This window comes from Bombina bombina, chromosome 6 (assembly GCF_027579735.1).
Source record: "Bombina bombina isolate aBomBom1 chromosome 6, aBomBom1.pri, whole genome shotgun sequence".
Classification (NCBI taxonomy): Eukaryota; Metazoa; Chordata; class Amphibia; order Anura; family Bombinatoridae; genus Bombina; species Bombina bombina.
In genome coordinates, this window is record NC_069504.1 from 527495745 (window position 1) to 527516937 (window position 21193).

Here is a 21193-nt window from a genome sequence, read left to right on the forward strand (position 1 = left end):
TATGGCTGCCCACAGCAAAATATTTTTTTCTATGAGGTGAGGTTTCCACCCCTTAGCCAATACCCATGGTTGCCGATTATGCCATATGGCTAGCACACTACTGGCTTAGAGGTGGGAAAATAGCGTTTTGCCGTGGGTGGTCGGAGGCGCTCAGCTCCACATAAGCGTTTAACAGAGCATATAGCTTTCTTATGGTTAATTGTCAAAAGCTGAGCAGACTGGGTTCTTCCCTTGATTCAACATTTTTTCCAGAGAAGCTATAAAATAGGGTTTGACAAACCCAGGAGCCACTGGCTCCTAGAATTTTACAGTCAATAATCAAAAGATATCCAGCCTCCAATTTGCTTACACATTGTCCATAATACGGCAACAACGTTTCAAACCAGCAATTGGTTCTTAGGCATGTCCTTTCAAATTGCTGGTTCGAAACATTGCTGTATTATGGACCCTGTGTAAGCAAATAAAGGTTTTTTTAAACTTACAAATTGGAGGCTGGAAATCTTTTGATTATTGACAGTGATGTTGGAATCTGGCTAGTCCCTGTTCCGTGCCCCAAAGGTTGGAGAGAGTGCTGTCTTCCCTTGTGAATTGTTTCCAAGAATTTTACCCCTGGCTCCTAACTTTTTGTGTTATTCTCCATATAGCTATATACAAATACCACTGTCTGGCTCCTAAATATTCTTACTGGCTCCTACAATTTAAACAGATTTGACGACCCCTGGCTTAAAATATATCACTATCAAACATTAAGCCCTCAGTTAAAGGGACAGTAAACCTCAAAAATAATGTTATATAATTCTGCACATAGGGCCGAATTATATAACATTATATTAGCGCAAACTTTATAAAACATAATATTCCCTTTGAATTTTTTAAAACAACGGCTGTTTTACAGACCCGCTCTCTGTGCTCTGCTGAGCGGGTCTGTTTTTTTCACACAGCGCATCGGGCCAGCTGTACAGTCACAGCCCGGCCCGACCGCACCATAATACTAAGTGCAGCTCGCTCCTGCTCTGTCTGACAACAGGAGCGAGCTGCACAGTGTATAATGACGCGGTCGGGCCGGGCTGTGACTATACAGCTGGCCCGATTCGCTCCGAGCGGGTCTGTAAAACAGCTGTTGTTTTAAAAAATTCAAAGGGAATATTATGTTTTATAAAGTTTGCGCTAATATAATGTTATATAATTCTGCACCATGTGCAGAATTATATAACATTATTTTTTAGGTTTTCTGACACTTTAAGGATCCTGTAGTCCACTGACTTTTCTGTCCAGTGTTAATGACTATGCACAGCACTGAAATACAAGGGAAAGCCCAGAGTACTTGCATTAAGAACTATTAATGTGTAGAGGCATTCAATATTTAGATCGTGTCACTATGCTTTAGTCTTACAAAAAAATGTGCTCCCTTTTAAATTTATTTAAAGTGAATGTAAATTTTCACAAATGAAAATCAGGGGCACATTCATTCATGAAAGTTTACATTGCAGCCGTTTTTTTAAAATACCTTTTATTCCTTGCAAGCTTGGAACACTGGAGAAGCGATTCCCCCGCCCCCAGGCCGTCTCTTCTTACATCAGAAATGATGAATCCGGCTTCCTCTAATCACGGCGTGGCCTCAGGCAATGTTTGATCTGGGGGGGAAGTCGTTATTGGAAGAAGCCGTATTCGTCATTTCTGACGTAAGAAGAGACGACCTGGGGGCGGGGGCTGCTCCGGTGTTCCAAGCTTGCAAGGAATAAAAAGGTATTTTTAAAAAACGACTGCTATGTAAAGTTTCATGAATGGAAGTGACCCAGTTTTTAATAGCATTTTTAAAAAAGGGCTTTCATTCGTGAAAATTTACATTCACTTTAAGAGTTGAAACTTATTTGCACCCTCTCATTATGTCTAAATCCGCATTAACCTTAAATACACATATACATACCCTGTACAGTTATGAGTTTAACACATGTGCAGTTCAGAAATGTAAAATACAGTTTGTTTGTTTTTGAGAAAGCTCAATTTTTTTAATTTTTTTTGTATAGTTATTTAGTACTGAGTAACAGCATTCTCATCTTCAAGCCTAGTTAAGTCAAATAATTATTTACAGACCAGATGCAATGTACCCAAACAACCTGTTGAGAACAAAGTCAGAAAGAAAGATGGTGAGCATGAATAGGCCTCTTAAGTCCCTCAGCATGGAGGCAGACTTCAAGAATTTGGTAAATCGACTTCGACAGTAAACAAAGTATTTACTTTTCAACAGGTTTTGTAACACAAATAATATTTATTACAAAAACTGAGATTCTGACTCCCATTGTACTTACAGTTCTGAGAGTCCACTCCAATAACCTCCAAGAGCCACAGTGAATACAGAAATTAGAAAGATTATCAGCATGCTGTAATTTAAGAGAGGTAGCGGAGGAGAATAGAGGCCCACTTTAATATGGTTTCCAACAGTCTAGAAATAAAGTACAGAGAAACAAAAATAATCAGTTTTATTATTCAGCAATAAAATATGTAATACCCTAACCTAGTCATTACTAGAATATTATTTGAACAACGAGGTAAATGAGAAAACATGAAAAAAAGAATAAAATGGGATCCATTCATTATAAAATGTACCTTGACACGTTTCGAAGGTATTACCTCTGAGGAAGAAAGTTCAGATTGGCAAGACCTTTGAAACACGTCAGGATACACCTGTGAAAGTGAATGTAAAATTTCATCATTTAGTGCCCAGTTTTTAAATATACTATTAAAAACAGGGGCACTTTCATTGATAAAAGTTTACATTGTACCGTATTTTTACAAATACTTACCTTTTACTTCTTCAAAGTCGGATCGGCTTCCCCTGCCTGCAGGTCCTCTGTAAATATGTCACCAATGACGAAACCGGCTTCCGCCAATCGTGGCTTCTCCCCCCAGAGTGTCCATCTCATGAGGCCCTGCCGCGATTGGAGGAAGCTGGTTTCATATTTACAGAGGACCTGCAGACGGGGGATGCCGATCCGGCTTTTAAGAAGTAAAAGGTAAGTATTTGAAAAATTCTGTGCAATGTAAACTTTTATCAATGAAAAGTGCCCCTGTTTTGAATAGTACATTTAAAAACCGGGCACTAATCGATGAAAGTTTACATTCACTTTAATGCTGCTGATATTTCTTGGTTCATATATTAGGACGTTTTATGATGTTATGTGCGCTTTTTAATACCTCATACATTATTGAGGTTAACGAATGTGAGCACCTATTTGGGATAAATAAAGTGTATATTTTAATTACATATACAATATTGCACTATTGGTGTTTTTATCTTCTTTCATGTAATACGTCCTGGAACTGATCTCCAAGTCTGATTGACTCACTACTATTGTCTGGTGCGAAGCTCCCAGGTGTTCAAGATTGACTCTCTCTACACAGCGCGGCCCTTACCTCATATTGATTGAGGTTGTGGAGTGTAAGTAAATACCCTAGAGGACCATCGCACTATACTGATTCCTACCATATAACAATTTTTATCTGATGAGATACGCATTTCATTAGTATTCAAGACTTTTTCTCATATTTTCATGGAGTAATATTTCTTTTGCGTAACTGTCCTTTATCCTGATTTATATTTGTGATAGTTATTTTATGCTACACATGTCTATCACCCTATTCTTCTATGCTGTGACTATATCTAGAGTGCCTACTTTTTTAGCTCCTGGTTACTGTTTTTATTCTGTATTTACCAGTCTTTTTTTAGTATATGTATATTTGATCTTTTGTATAAAGCCAGTTTGTTGTAGCGATACTTTTTAGTGACTACTATTTATGTACCTCTATATAGCATTTATGTATATTTGTTACAAGATAAATAATCATAGGAGACTCAGTGGACAGAAAAAACTACCAGGTTTTTTTTAGAAAAATAAAATAGTAATAGTGTATATAAAATTATTATTGCGGGGGGGCGGAGCGTGCGGGTGTCCAAGATGGCCACACCACGCTAGAGCTCCGGAGACGGCAGCAGCAGAGACCCACTCCTGGGACAGCTCACCCTGGGCTATATGCCCCAAATACCTGATAAGCCCAGTGGGGAATGTTTGGAGTCTCCTGTGACTTAAATCGCGGGCAGGAGCCCCGCTGAACGAACCCGTTGACGACTGTCGGTGCAGGCCGCAAACAGAGCCTGTCGGGAGTCACGATCCTCCTCCGGGTAGCCCTGAGGTTTTTATTGCACCGGAATGAGCACCAAGCAGAAAGGGTTAGCGGAGGTACCCTCAACTATCTCAAATATCTTGAGCAATGCGGCTCCATTAGTGGCTGTGGCTGCCTGGAGCAGTTCTTCTTCCTCCCTTTTTCCGGATCATCTACTGAGGGGTAAGGCAGCATGGTGTTTTGCTACACTCATCAAACCCAACATGAGCAAGTATGTGACCTAATTCCTAACACATACATATATATATATATATATATATATATATATATATATATATATATATATCATAATTTATGTAAGAACTTACCTGATAAATTCATTTCTTTCATATTAGCAAGAGTCCATGAGCTAGTGACGTATGGGATATACATTCCTACCAGGAGGGGCAAAGTTTCCCAAACCTCAAAATGCCTACAAATACACCCCTCACCACACCCACAAATCAGTTTAACGAATAGCCAAGAAGTGGGGTGATAAGAAAAAAGTGCGAAAGCATATAAAATAAGGAATTGGAATAATTGTGCTTTATACAAAAAAATCATAACCACCACAAAAAAGGGCGGGCCTCATGGACTCTTGCTAATATGAAAGAAATGAATTTATCAGGTAAGTTCTTACATAAATTATGTTTTCTTTCATGAAATTAGCAAGAGTCCATGAGCTAGTGACGTATGGGATAATGACTACCCAAGATGTGGATCTTTCCACGCAAGAGTCACTAGAGAGGGAGGGATAAAATAAAGACAGCAAATTCCTGCTGAAAATAATCCACACCCAAAATAAAGTTTAATAAAAAACATAAACAGAAGATTCAAACTGAAACCGCTGCCTGAAGTACTTTTCTACCAAATACTGCTTCAGAAGAAGAAAATACATAAAAATGGTAGAATTTAGTAAAAGTATGCAAAGAGGACCAAGTTGCTGCTTTGCAAATCTGATCAACCGAAGCTTCATTCCTAAACGCCCAGGAAGTAGAAACTGACCTAGTAGAATGAGCTGTAATCCTTTGAGGCAGAGTTTTACCCGACTCGACATAGGCATGATGAATTAAAGATTTCAACCAAGATGCCAAAGAAATGGCAGAAGCTTTCTGGCCTTTTCTAGAACCGGAAAAGATAACAAATAGACTAGAAGTCTTTCGGAAAGACTTAGTAGCTTCAACATAATATTTCAAAGCTCTAACAACATCCAAAGAATGCAACGATTTCTCTTTAGAATTCTTAGGATTAGGACATAATGAGGGAACCACAATTTCTCTACTAATGTTGTTGGAATTCACAACCTTAGGTAAAAATTCAAAAGAAGTTTGCAACACCGCCTTATCCTGATGAAAAATCAGAAAAGGAGACTCGCAAGGAAGAGCAGATAATTCAGAGACTCTTCTGGCAGAAGAGATGGCCAAAAGGAACAAAACTTTCCAAGAAAGTAATTTAATGTCCAATGAATGCATGGGTTCAAAAGGAGGAGCTTGAAGAGCCCCCAGAACCAAATTCAAACTCCAAGGAGGAGAAATTGACTTAATGACAGGTTTTATACGAACCAAAGCTTGTACAAAACAATGAATATCAGGAAGATTAGCAATCTTTCTGTGAAAAAGAACAGAAAGAGCAGAGATTTGTCCTTTCAAAGAACTTGCGGATAAACCTTTATCTAAACCATCCTGAAGAAATTGTAAAATTCTCGGAATTCTAAAAGAATGCCAAGAAAAATGATGAGAAAGACACCAAGAAATATAAGTCTTCCAGACTCTATAATATATCTCTCTAGATACAGATTTACAAGCCTGTAACATAGTATTAATCACAGAGTCAGAGAAACCTCTTTGACCAAGAATCAAGCGTTCAATCTTCATACCTTTAAATTTAAGGATTTGAGATCCTGATGGAAAAAAGGACCTTGCGACAGAAGGTCTGGTCTTAGCGGAAGAGTCCACGGATAGCAAGAGGCCATCCGGACAAGATCCGCATACCAAAACCTGTGAGGCCATGCCGGAGCTACCAGCAGAACAAACGAGCATTCCTTCAGAATCTTGGAGATTACTCTTGGAAGAAGAACTAGAGGTGGAAAGATATAGGCAGGATGATACTTCCAAGGAAGTGATAATGCATCCACTGCTTCCGCCTGAGGATCCCGGGATCTGGACAGATACCTGGGAAGTTTCTTGTTTAGATGAGACGCCATCAGATCTATTTCTGGAAGCTCCCACATTTGAACAATCTGAAGAAATACCTCTGGGTGAAGAGACCATTCGCCCGGATGCAACGTTTGGCGACTGAGATAATCCGCTTCCCAATTGTCTATACCTGGGATATGAACCGCAGAGATTAGACAGGAGCTGGATTCCGCCCAAACCAGAATTTGAGATACTTCTTTCATAGCCAGAGGACTGTGAGTCCCTCCTTGATGATTGATGTATGCCACAGTTGTGACATTGTCTGTCTGAAAACAAATGAACGATTCTCTCTTCAGAAGAGGCCAAGACTGAAGAGCTCTGAAAATATTGATCGGTAATCTCACCTCCTGAGATTCCCAAACTCCTTGTGCCGTCAGAGATCCCCACACAGCTCCCCAACCTGTAAGACTTGCATCTGTTGAAATTACAGTCCAGGTCGGAAGAACAAAAGAAGCCCCCTGAATTAAACGATGGTGATCTGTCCACCACGTTAGAGAGTGTCGTACAATCGGTTTTAAATATATTAATTGAGATATCTTTGTGTAATCCCTGCACCATTGATTCAGCATACAGAGCTGAAGAGGTCGCATAAGAAAACGAGCAAAGGGGATCGCGTCCGATGCAGCAGTCATAAGACCTAGAATTTCCATGCATAAGGCTACCGAAGGGAATGATTGTGACTGAAGGTTTCGACAAGCTGAAATCAATTTTAAACAACTGTGACCTTAGTCACTAGAGGGCGCTGAAACTATTAGTAAATATGAAGGGAATAGACAACCTCCCAATGAGGGAGACAAGCTGCACCTCTTAATACCAAAAATTGGAATAAAAACTAAAATATAAGTATGATAAACACACAAGAGGGCGCTATAACAACTGAGTGGTACAAAAGATTATCAGTGATAAAAACAATAACAAACAATGTATATGAGAAACTGTGAATAGATCATGGACTCTCACCATAAAGACGATATAACTATTGATATTCAGTCCCAAACATGTGTACAATGTTCATATGTCCAATGTCCCAATGATGTGAGCAGAACCAGTTGCTGCCGATAATCCTGCACTCTCCTCCTGTAAATGCCCTCTTCTCTCCTAAATGACCGGAGGCAGATCTATAGGGGTGGCGGGGAAACAAAGGCGACAAATGTGTGTATCCAGTGTGATAATGGACCCCCCTGCACAAGTATGCTATACCCAGGGTACTCACACTTTGACTTAGCACACCAATGTGCTGGTAGGCGCAGACTGGCTATCAGAGCAAGCCAGCTAGCTCTCTCCGGTGCACTCTCTCGCTGTGATAATCGTCAAAGTCTGATCCGCTGTGTCTCCTTAGTGCTGGTCTCCAACGCCAACAGGAACTGGTAACGGACTAACTCCCAAGGATTGGTAATGAGGATATACTTGTCATAGAATCACATGCGATGGTATAAATTAGACTTTAATCAATATTAAAAACAACCATACAGATTCCACAAGTGAATATCAGGTATGTATTCTTTGCTACGCGTTTCTCGGCTACTTATGGGCCGTTTCTTCAGGCATATTTGTATAAACATTTGAATCGGCTATATATATATAGTATATATAGTGTATAACTATATTTGTAACTTTGTATGAACATACCATTGTTTGAAATTTGGATTGTATATGTATCCATACAAATCACGTTACTAAGTATCAGCTGGATGTTTGTCTATAGCCAATGGCTGAAAGCTACACGCCTATTGGGTCTGATGGGGGGAGGGAGGATTTGGTAATGAGCGGCAATATATAGCCGATTCAAATGTTTATACAAATATGCCTGAAGAAACGGCCCATAAGTAGCCGAGAAACGCGTAGCAAAGAATACATACCTGATATTCACTTGTGGAATCTGTATGGTTGTTTTTAATATTGATTAAAGTCTAATTTATACCATCGCATGTGATTCTATGACAAGTATATCCTCATTACCAATCCTTGGGAGTTAGTCCGTTACCAGTTCCTGTTGGCGTTGGAGACCAGCACTAAGGAGACACAGCGGATCAGACTTTGACGATTATCACAGCGAGAGAGTGCACCGGAGAGAGCTAGCTGGCTTGCTCTGATAGCCAGTCTGCGCCTACCAGCACATTGGTGTGCTAAGTCAAAGTGTGAGTACCCTGGGTATAGCATACTTGTGCAGGGGGGTCCATTATCACACTGGATACACACATTTGTCGCCTTTGTTTCCCCGCCACCCCTATAGATCTGCCTCCGGTCATTTAGGAGAGAAGAGGGCATTTACAGGAGGAGAGTGCAGGATTATCGGCAGCAACTGGTTCTGCTCACATCATTGGGACATTGGACATATGAACATTGTACACATGTTTGGGACTGAATATCAATAGTTATATCGTCTTTATGGTGAGAGTCCATGATCTATTCACAGTTTCTCATATACATTGTTTGTTATTGTTTTTATCACTGATAATCTTTTGTACCACTCAGTTGTTATAGCGCCCTCTTGTGTGTTTATCATACTTATATTTTGAAATCAATTTTAGACGTCTCTTGTCTGTCAAAGACAGAGTCATGGGCACTGAATCTATCTGGAAACCCCGAAAGGTTACCCTTGTCTGAGGAATCAATGAACTTTTTAGTGAATTGATCCTCCAACCATGATCTTGAAGAAACAACACAAGTCGATTCGTATGAGATTCTGCTAAATGTAAAGACTGAGCAAGTACCAAGATATCGTCTAAATAAGGAAATACCACAATACCCTGTTCTCTGATTACAGACAGAAGGGCACCGAGAACCTTTGTAAAAATTCTTGGAGCTGTAGCTAGGCCAAACGGCAGAGCCACAAACTGGTAATGCTTGTCCAGAAAAGAGAATCTCAGGAACTGATAATGATCTGGATGAATCGGAATATGCAGATATGCATCCTGTAAATCTATTGTGGACATATAATGCCCTTGCTGAACAAAAGGCAAGATAGTCCTTACAGTTACCATTTTGAACGTTGGTATCCTTACATAATGATTCAATATTTTTAGATCCAGAACTGGTCTGAAGGAATTCTCCTTCTTTGGTACAATGAAGAGATTCGAATAAAACCCCAGCCCCTGTTCCAGAACTGGAACTGGCATAATTACTCCAGCCAACTCTAGATCTGAAACACATTTCAGAAATGCTTGAGCTTTCACTGGATTTACTGGGACACGGGAAAGAAAAAAATCTCTTTGCAGGAGGTCTCATCTTGAAACCAATTCTGTACCCTTCTGAAACAATGTTCTGAATCCAAAGATTGTGAAAAGAATTGATCCAAATTTCTTTGAAAAAACGTAACCTGCCCCCTACCATCTGAGCTGGAATGAGGGCCGCACCTTCATGTGGACTTAGAAGCTGGCTTTGCTTTTCTAGAAGGCTTGGATTTATTCCAGACTGGAGATGGTTTCCAAACTGAAACTGCTCCTGAGGATGAAGGATCAGGTTTTTGTTCTTTGTTGAAACGAAAGGAACGAAAACAATTATTAGCCCTGTTTTTACCCTTAGATTTTTTATCCTGTGGTAAAAAAGTTCCTTTCCCACCAGTAACAGTTGAGATAATAGAATCCAACTGAGAACCAAATAATTTGTTACCCTGGAAAGAAATGGAAAGTAGAGTCGATTTAGAAGACATATCAGCATTCCAAGTTTTAAGCCATAAAGCTCTTCTAGCTAAAATAGCTAGAGACATAAACCTGACATCAACTCTGATAATATCAAAAATGGCATCACAGATAAAATTATTAGCATGTTGAAGAAGAATAATAATATTATGAGAATCATGATCTGTTACTTGTTGCGCTAAAGTTTCCAACCAAAAAGTTGAAGCTGCAGCAACATCAGCCAATGATATAGCAGGTCTAAGAAGATTACCTGAACACAGATAAGCTTTTCTTAGAAAGGATTCAATTTTCCTATCTAAAGGATCCTTAAACAAAGTACCATCTGACGTAGGAATAGTAGTACGTTTAGCAAGGGTAGAAATAGCCCCATCAACTTTAGGGATTTTGTCCCAAAATTCTAATCTGTCAGACGGCACAGGGTATAATTGCTTAAAACGTTTAGAAGGGGTAAATGAATTACCCAAATTATTCCATTCTCTGGAAATTACTTCAGAAATAGCACCAGGAACAGGAAAAACTTCTGGAATAACCACAGGAGATTTAAAGACCTTATCTAAACGTTTAGATTTAGTATCAAGAGGACCAGAATCCTCAATTTCTAAAGCAATTAGTACTTCTTTAAGTAAAGAACGAATAAATTCCATTTTAAATAAATATGAAGATTTATCAGCATCAATCTCTGAGACAGAATCCTCTGAACCAGAAGAGTCATTAGAATCAGAATGATGATGTTCATTTAAAAATTCATCTGTATAAAGAGAAGTTTTAAAAGATTTTTTATGTTTACTAGAAGGAGGAATAACAGACATAGCCTTCTTGATGGATTCAAAAACAAAATCTCTTATGTTATCAGGAACATTCTGAACATTAGATGTTGATGGAACTGCAACAGGTAATGGTACATTACTAAAGGAAATATTATCTGCATTAACAAGTTTGTCATGACAATTAATACAAACAACAGCTGGAGGAACAGCTACCAAAAGTTTACAGCAGATACACTTAGCTTTGGTAGTTCCAGCACCAGACAGCGATTTTCCTGAAGTATCTTCTGACTCAGATGCAACGTGAGACATCTTGCAATATGTAATAGAAAAAACAACATATAAAGCAAAATTGATCAAATTCCTTAAATGACAGTTTCAGGATTGGGAAAAAATGCAAAGGAACAAGCTTCTAGCAACCAGAAGCAAAGAAAAATGAGACTTAAATAATGTGGAGACAAAAGCGACGCCCATATTTTTTTAGCGCCAAATAAGACGCCCACATTATTTGGCGCCTAAATGCTTTTGGCGCCAAAAATGACACCACGTCCGGAACGCCGACATTTTTGGCGCAAAAGAACGTAAAAAATGACGCAACTTCCGGCGACACATATGACGCCGGAAACAGAAAAGATTTTTTGCGCCAAAAAAGTCTGCGCCAAGAATGACGCAATAAAATGAAGCATTTTCAGCCCCCGCGAGCCTAACGGCCCACAGGGAAAAAAGTCAAATTTTTAAAGGTAAGAAAAATAATTGATTCAAGTGCATTATCCCAAATATGAAACTGACTGTCTGAAAATAAGGAATGTTGAACATCCTGAGTCAAGGCAAATAAATGTTTGAATACATATATTTAGAAATTTATTAAAAAAGTGCCCAACTATAGCTTAGAGTGTCACAGAAAATAAGACTTACTTACCCCAGGACACTCATCTACATGTTTGTAGAAAGCCAAACCAGTACTGAAACGAAAATCAGCAGAGGTAATGGTATATATATATAAGAGTATATCGTCGATCTGAAAAGGGAGGTAAGAGATGAATCTCTACGACCGATAACAGAGAACCTATGAAATAGACCCCGTAGAAGGAGATCATTGAATTCAAACAGGCAATACTCTCCTCACATCCCTCTGACATTCACTGCACGCTGAGAGGAAAACCGGGCTCCAACCTGCTGCGGAGCGCATATCAACGTAGAATCTAGCACAAACTTACTTCACCACCTCCATAGGAGGCAAAGTTTGTAAAACTGATTTGTGGGTGTGGTGAGGGGTGTATTTGTAGGCATTTTGAGGTTTGGGAAACTTTGCCCCTCCTGGTAGGAATGTATATCCCATACGTCACTAGCTCATGGACTCTTGCTAATTACATGAAAGAAATATATATATATATATATATACACACACACACACACACACACACACAGGTAGCCCTCAGTTTACGCCGGGGTTAGGTTCCAGAAAGAAGGGTTGTAAATCAAAACCGTTGTAAATTTAAACCCAGTTTATAATGTAAGTGAATGGGAAGTGAGGGAGTTAGGTTCCAAACACCTCTCAAAGTTGTCATGAGTAACACCTAATACATTATTTTTAAAGCTTTGAAATGAAGACTTTAAATGCTGAACAGCATTATAAACCTAATAAAATAATCACACAACACAGAATATATAATTAAACTAAGTTAAATGAACAAAAACATTTGCTAAACAGCATTATAAACCTAATAAAATAATCACACAACACAGACTTTACTTGCATTCTTCTGCAAACAGTTCTTTCTATGCATTCCAATCTGGACTGATTTATAGACGGGAAGATCTTGTTCCTTTGAAATCTGCTCAATAGCTCAGGTCTGGTTAAAATGATTAATTTCAGCTTGCTTGACTTGCATATCTTTGCTGCAACACAAGCGGACAGCTCCACCTACTGGCTATTTTATTCAATGCACTGCTTCTCAATGCTTTTCAATAGCAGTCACATGACTGAAAAAAAGGTTGTTATTCTGAAACGGTGCAAATTGAATCGTTGTAAACTGAGGGCCACCTGTGTGTGTGTTCACTACCACATATTACAGGCTGCAAGTAAAAGTAAACGTTTCCTATTCAGTGACTCTGACAAGCACCAGCATCTTTATTAGCTATCTTTAAAGCTGTATTCTGCTCAGACAACACCTTGGCATCATTGCAAACCTGCTTTGCTGTATGGAGTTTATTCTACTTGAAACTATAAGCACTCTTAAAGGGTCACTGTCAATAATAGCAGACTTTACAAGTCACTTTCCTGATTTTTAAGTTGTGCCCAACCTATGCTCACACGTGGGAGTGATTTCCATAAGATGGCGCTATGCAGAAAATCCAAAAGAAAACCAAAAGCTCAACATTACCCCTAGCATAATGAATACTTTCTTTAAAAATGCAGACAAAAAGAAAAAGGCAGAAGTCCCCCAGGCACACAGCGGAGACGAATACCAAACTGATAATCCAGACGACTCACAACTGCCACCATCCTCGCCAAGTAGCTTCACGCAGGGTGAAGATAGTCCGGTAACTATGAAAGCCATGGAGGAGCTAATAAATCAAGTCAAGTCGTGTATTAAAAGTGAGTGCGCAGACATGAAAAGAGATATTAACGAGCTGGGTTTCCGTGTGGAAGAAAGAAATGTCTGACATGTCTCACTCCATAGAAGATCAACAAACGCAGATCAAAGAATTGGGAAATAAAGTAGATGACATGGAAAATAGGGCAAGACGGAACAATCTCCGCACTAGAGGAGTACCTGAGTCCGTGAAAGGTGAAGATATCCAGGAACACCTCCAAAACATGTTCCAGTCCCTAGCAATCGCTGGCCAACGCGTGATCGATACAATGCCTTTGGAGAGAGCTCACCGCTAACTGCGCCTTAGGCCTAGCGATAACCAGCCCCCCAGAGACATTGTAATTTGCTTTCAAAGCTACAGAGATAGAGAGAAAATCTACCAGCTAGCAAGGTCACAACCTAATTTCTCCTACATGGGTGCTAAAATTCAGATCTTTCAGGACCTGTCCGCAAGAACTCTTCAAATTAGAAAAGAATACGCTCCCCTTACAGCTCACTTATGCTCCTTGAGGATCCCCTACAGGTGGGGCTTCCCGGTCTCCCTGCAAGTCATCAAGAATGGGAAAAGATATGAATGCTTGAGTCCATCTCAGACAGCTGATTGTTGCAAGCAGCTGGGCCTTCCACTTCCAGAAGTCCAGATCCCCACCGCTGCTAAAACACCCTTACCACCGAGACCACAAAGAGGATTGTGGTCTGAAATTGCAAGCAAGTGAAGTAAGAAGACACAAAGCCTTGAAGCTCCTAAATCACAAGACGTTACCTGACCAGGAGCCACGCTCTTTAAGATCAACAAATCCTGTGAGTATGGTACTTGTGACTTTCTTTCAATGCTTAGAACTGAAACCAATACTACTCACATAGACATTACCCTATATAGCCTTTAACCCTGGGGCTACAAACCTGTGAGTATGGTACAGAAGTCCTTGGAAATGAAGCCCGTGCCACTCACACAGACATTTCACTGTGTAGCCTTCCTCATGTCCTGAATTATGGACAACTCAGATCTGCAAACTACTTGTAGATCCATATTTACTGTTTACTCTAATGAACTTTCATATTTTTGCTCTTACTTTATACAACCTCAGGTTCACTCTGTGAAAAGACTTGAAACTCACTGTTTTGCCCTCAATGTTTAGTTTAATTGATGTCATTGGTACTCTCAGCCTAGGCTGCGAACCTCCCTCTGCATAAAATATGTTAACTTGTTTTCTGTTTTAGGATATACATGTGTTACTCCCGACATGTTATTACATTTTGTATCGCGTCACATAATACTGTATTAATCTTGGGGCTATGTACCCTTAAGTCTATTTTACTGTTTAAACTTACGTAGGAGTGGGCTCCGTTGAGCTGTAATTTCCCCTGCTGTCATATTCTTTGTTTTCTTTTTCTCTTTTCTCAGTACATACAGTCTTGGCTTATACCCGGCGAATCTTTTCTACTTAATCCCTTAACCTCTCTCTACATCTATCCCTATACCTTCATAGATGCTCCCTTCCCTACCCTTACCTTTCCTCCAGTTCCATCCTCGGGCGCCTTATTTACTGTTGAAAGTGGTTACATTAAGTACAAAGTACAGCCTAATTGCAGTAAAAACGTATTGTCTCAGTTTTAGTAGAAAATGTCTGTTGTACAAACCACCACTCAGACCCATAAGTCTCCACACCCCCAAGTCAGCTCTTTTAGCATTGCCACACAGAATGTAAAGGGTTTCTTATCCCCACAGAACCGTTCAATTGCATTCCATGACTTCTTTAAAAAACATATAGACATTATTATGACTCAAGAAACTCACTTTAGAAAGACTAATGAACCCACTCTTTCACACCTCTACTACGACCAACACTTCCTTAGTTCTGGCCCATCAAAATACAATGGGGTTGGTATCTCATTTAGAAGGGGTGCACCCTTTCAACTCCTGGACAAATAACAGGACCAAGAGGGCAGGATACTGATCCTGGTAGGATTATATTATGGCAAACCACTCACATTGGCCAATATATATGCCCCAATACGCCCTTCGCCTTCTTTTTTTCGTAAAGTCGCTAATCATATAATAGACATCTCTAAAGGCCCCATAATACTAGGAGGGGATTTCAACTTTCCTATTACCCCAACCTTAGACACGTCCTCAGGTAAGTCATATCTTCGGAGCAGCCACATTAAAGCCAACTGGCAGGCATTACGAGCCATCCCTTTTTTTTGACACCTGGAGAATAAGACATCCAACAAATAGGGATTTTACTTTTTTCTCCCACCCCCAGCGCTCCTACACACGCTCAGTCAGAGCGGTCAGCATGTTTTGGTCACAGAGTATATAACTCTGTGACCAAAACATGCTGACCGCTCTGACTGATTCTCGAATACATCACACCTCTTGGTCTGATCATAGCATGGTTCGTTCAATTTTTAAGTGGTCTACAAAGCCTCAACACCAGCAGCTCTGGAGACTCAATGATTAGATTTTCTCAGATCCTTTGATAACCACTGATATAATAGAAAAATTTACTGAATTTTTTAACTTTAACAACCCTGCCGAGACCTCAATAACCAACAATTGGGAAGTATACAAATGTTACATTAGAGGCGTGATAATGACCCAGCCACACACACATATTACGTAAGCAAAGAGCAACACTCTACACATCATTGACATCTGATTTTCAGGACAGAGAAAGAGAGCTAAAACAAAACCCTGAATCCTCAAAGCTTTTATTACAATCTCAACAGACCAGGGAAGCACTTACTCAATACCTGATTAAAAATGCCCACCTCCGGGCACTCACGACTAAATCTAAATTTTTCATTGAAAGTAATAAGGTAGGGCGCCTCCTGGCCAGATCCCTTAAGAAGAAAAACTACAAATCTTTTATCCCCAAAATACTGGATTCATCTGGATCCTCTTACACTTCTAATGCCGACATAGTCAATCAATTTGCAGAGTACTACACCTCCCTCTAACCTTAAACACACCACATAAACGCAGACTAATTGACAACTTTCTTTCACAGGCACAACTTCCCGCCCAAACAGAGGAACAATGTAAGTCATTGGACTCGCAATTTACTTTGCAGGAACTCCTAGTGGCAATTAAGAATCTTCCCCAAGGAAAAGCCCCAGGCCCTGACGGAATTACTCCTAAATTCTACCACCGGTTCAAATCCCATATAAGCCCTCAGGTTCTTCAATTATACAACATTGACAATACATGCCTAATACCGCAGTCTCTCCTGGGGGCCACGATCACTGTCATCCCAAAACCCGGCAAACCAACAGGTCAGGTAACCAACTACCGCCCAATATCTTTAATAAACATAGACATTAAGTTATATGCGAAGTTGCTAGCGACAAGAATAAATGGAATCCTCTCCTTACTTATACAAACTGACCAGGTTGGTTTCATCCCTGGTAGGGAAGCAAAAGATAACTCTATACGTGTCTTACAAACCCTGTTTTCAACTGTCTCCTCCAAATCCTCCCTGGTCTTATTGTCCACAGACGCTGAAAAGGCCTTCGACAGGGTGGACTGGGATTTTCTCTGGGCCACACTGTCGAAGTTTGGATTCTCAGAGATGCCGATAACCCGAATAAAAGCGCTATATAACAACCCCACTGCCAGAATCTAACACACTATCCCAACAGATCCCCATTAAAAACGGTACCCGACAGGGCTGCCCCCTCTCCCCCTTGCTGTTTGCCTTAGTGGTAGAGACACTGGCGACTAGGATTAGAATGCCAATATTCAGGGTGTCTCCTTTGGTGGGAAAAACAAAAGTGTCTCCTTTACGCAGATGATATTATATTCACGATTCGCTCCCCAACCTCCTCTATACCTTCCCTTCTCACAGAACTAGATGAGTACAAGCAGGCCTCTAACTTCACTATCAATATGGGGAAATCAATGCTGATGCCCCTACATATCTCGGAGGAGGAACACAAATTTCTTTCCAATTATACCAGTTTTCAGATTACGAATAAAATACGCTATTTGGGAATTGAGGTGCCTGCCAATCCGGCGGATCTCTTTGACCTTAACTATTTACCTCTACAAAAGGAACCTCTGTCTTCCCTTAATACCTGGCACAAGCAGGGCCCCCTCTCCTGGATGGGTCGCATCAATGCCATAAAAATGAAGCTTCTCCCTAAATTTCTATATATGTTTCAGGTTCTTCCATTGGATCTACCCTTACATTATTTAATTCAACAACAGAGACGGTTTGAACAATTTATTTGGGCACACAAGAGAACTAGGGTGGCCAGAAATACATTATATCTCAGTAGAGAGCATGGTGGCTTGGGGGTCCCAAACCTTATAGTTTACTACAAAGCAACCCACTTAGCACGTATCACTGCTTGGAAACACTCTCAACCGAATAAGCCCTGGGTCCAACTAGAATGCAGTTTGATAGGAGGTCACGCTCTAGGCAAGGTGTGTTGGATCCCCCCTAACGCATGACCCCTAGGAGTTAAAACAAACTATCTTGTTGCGGCTAATCTAAGAGTTTGGGATGGGATACTGGCCCAAGATACAGCAGTCTGTTGTCACATGTCCCCTCTAACTCCCATCCTCAATAACCCGAGCATGCTGGATTCCCATGCCATTCAGACTCCGCGCGTTGAGGGTGTACCCACAAATATCACAGTCCATATAGTGTTAGACAAAGGCATGATACGCCAGCAGTCAGATCTCTCTCAGTTGTTGGGGCCCCCTTTTCATCAATGGTTCCCCTACCTTCAAATCAGACATGCCATACTCACTAGCCCCTACAAACAAGACCTTGTCAGACCACTCACCCCCTTTGAAACATTATGCAACACCCCCTCAATCTCTAGGTCACACACCTCCATAATTTATAAAATACTACGAGGCTCCTTACCCAGCAAGAAACCCTCTTATACTTCTAAATGGGAGGTAGAACTGCAAACTAACTTGACAGAATCTAAATGGAGCCACATATTTAATGAGACAAAAAAATCATCTATTTCCATAAATATTGCCAAAATGAATTATAAACTGCTCTCTAGGTGGTACCTGACCCCACACCGTCTTCATAGTATCTTCCCAAATTCCTCACCCCAGTGCTGGAGGCACTGTGGGGGCACGGGTGCCCTATCCCACATTTGGTGGTCCTGCCCTCTTCTACGCGCTTTTTGGGCAGACATCTCTAATAACATTAACACTGTATTAGGGACTTCAATAACACTTTCACCCAATGTTATTCTACTAAACGATATCACACAAATCCCATGCATGTACAGGAAACAATTATTTCAGTGTATGCTTAACTGTGCGAAACACCTAATACCCAGGATGTGGAAAAAGAGTGTGCTCCCTACGGTGTCTATGTGGCTGAAAGAGGTGGACCATGTCTTAGCGTTAGAAAAAAATCCACTATGTGTTTATTGGTAAGCAAGATTTTATTGCTGATGTTTTTTTCTTATGGAAGCAAGACAGTTTGTAAATGCCATCAAAATATGTTTACATAAATGGTGTACTGTAAAGCTTAATCCTGTATATGCTGTTTACAACACTTTTAACTGAGACAGTTCATTACATCTTATGTTAAATTGATGCCCTTATACAGAATACGCGTAAATACTCTGTGATTTTGTATATGTGTCTTCAAGTTTGAAAATCAATAAAACATTTAATTGAAAAAAAAATTATTATTGTGGTAGTATCCTGACATATAACATAGTGCTCGACAAACCCAGGAGCCAGGGAGCCAACTTTTTGAGTTATTCTCCTATAATAAATCAATTTACAAATACTACTGCCTGGCTCCTAAAAGTATATCTGGCTCCTAAATATTCTTACCGGCTTCTAAATGTTAAACAGATTTGTTGACCCCTGATAACAGCTCAATAGTTGTATAATAATAAGGACAAAATGTTCACCAACGATAAATGGCAACATATAGTTACTATATTGTTTATTTTAGCCAATGTGCCTAGAGAACAGAGCTGCTTGCTACTGGAACAAAACAACAATTAAAACATAATTTATGCTTACCTGATAAATTCCTTTCTCCTGTAGTGTAGTCAGTCCATGGGTCATCCATTACTTATGGAATATATCTCTTCCTAACAGGAAACTGCAAGAGAATTACCCAGCAGAGCTGCTATATAGCTCCTCCCCTCACATATCATACTCAGTCATTCGACCAAAGCAGACGAGAAAGGAGGAACCATAGGGTACAGTGGTGACTGGAGTTTAATTAAAATTTAGACCTGCCGTAAAAACAGGGCGGGCCGTGGACTGACTACACTACAGGAGAAAGGAATTTATCAGGTAAGCATAAATTATGTTTTCTCCTGTTAATTGTAGTCAGTCCACGGGTCATCCATTACTTATGGAATACCAATACCAAAGCCAAAGTACACGGATGAAGGGAGGGACAAGGCAGGAACATTAAACAGAAGGAACCACTGCCTGAAGTACCTTTCTCCCAAAAATAGCCTCAGACGAAGCAAAAGTGTCAAATTTGTAAAATTTTGAAAAAGTGTGAAGCGAAGACCAAGTCGCAGCCTTGCAAATCCGTTCAACAGAGGCCTCATTTTTAAAGGCCCAGGTGGAAGCCACAGCTCTAGTAGAATGAGCTGTAATCCTTTCAGGAGGCTGCTGTCCAGCAGTCTCATAGGCTAAGCGTATTATGCTACGAAGCCAAAAAGAGAGAGAGAGGTAGCCGAAGCCTTTTGACCTCTCCTCTGTCCAGAGTAAACGACAAACAGGGAAGAAGTTTGACGAAAATCCTTAGTTGCCTGCAAATAGAATTTCAGGGCACGGACTACGTCCAGATTATGCAAAAGTCGTTCCTTCTTTGAAGAAGGGTTAGGACACAGAGATGGAACAACAATCTCTTGATTGATATTCCTGTTAGTAACTACTTTAGGTAAGAACCCAGGTTTAGTACGCAGGACTACCTTGTCTGAATGAAAAATCAGATAAGGAGAATCACAATGTAAGGCAGATAACTCAGAGACTCTTCGAGCCGAGGAAATAGCCATCAAAAACAGAACTTTCCAAGATAACAGCTTGATATCAATGGAATGAAGGGGTTCAAATGGAACGCCTTGCAGAACATTAAGAACTAAGTTTAAGCTCCACGGCGGAGCAACAGACTTAAACACAGACTTAATCCTAGTTAAAGCCTGACAGAAAGCCTGAACGTCTGGAACTTCAGCCAGACGTTTGTGTAGAAGAATAGACAGAGCAGAAATCTGTCCCTTTAACAAACTAGTAGATAAGCCCTTTTCTAAACCCTCTTGTAGAAAGGACAATATCCTAGGAATCCTAACCTTACTCCATGAGTAACTCTTGGATTCGCAATAATGTAAATATTTACGCCATATCTTATGGTAAATTTTTCTGGTAACAGGCTTCCTAGCCTGTATTAAGGTATCAATAACCGACTCCGAGAAGCCACGCTTTGATAGAATCAAGCGTTCAATCTCCATGCAGTCAGCCTCAGAGAAATTAGATTTGGCTGTTTGAAAGGACCCTGAATTAGAAGGTCCTGTCTCAGAGGCAGAGACCACGGTGGACAGGAAGACATGTCCACTAGGTCTGCATACCAGGTCCTGCGTGGCCACGCAGGCGCTATCAGAATCACCGAAGCTCTCTCCTGTTTGATCTTGGCAATCAAATGAGGAAGCATCGGGAATGGTGGAAACACATAAGCCATGTTGAAGACCCAAGGGGCTGTCAGAGCATCTATCAGCACCGCTCCCGGGTCCCTGGACCTGGATCCGTAACAAGGAAGCTTGGCGTTCTGACGAGACGCCATGAGATCCAGATCTGGTTTGCCCCAACGACGAATCAGTTGAGCAAA

At 40.4% G+C, this 21193-nt stretch overlaps 1 protein-coding gene across 2 annotated transcripts in view; it reads right to left on the minus strand.

Annotated features, from left to right (window-relative positions):
• SPPL2A (signal peptide peptidase like 2A) overlaps nucleotides 1–21193 on the minus strand; it is a 175399-nt gene that overhangs the window by 134115 nt on the left and 20091 nt on the right. For both annotated transcript variants that reach the window (XM_053717442.1, XM_053717441.1), the window contains exon 5: nucleotides 2310–2443. In XM_053717442.1, coding sequence (XP_053573417.1) covers nucleotides 2310–2443 — 134 coding nt within the window. The remainder of the gene's footprint in view (nucleotides 1–2309; nucleotides 2444–21193) is intronic.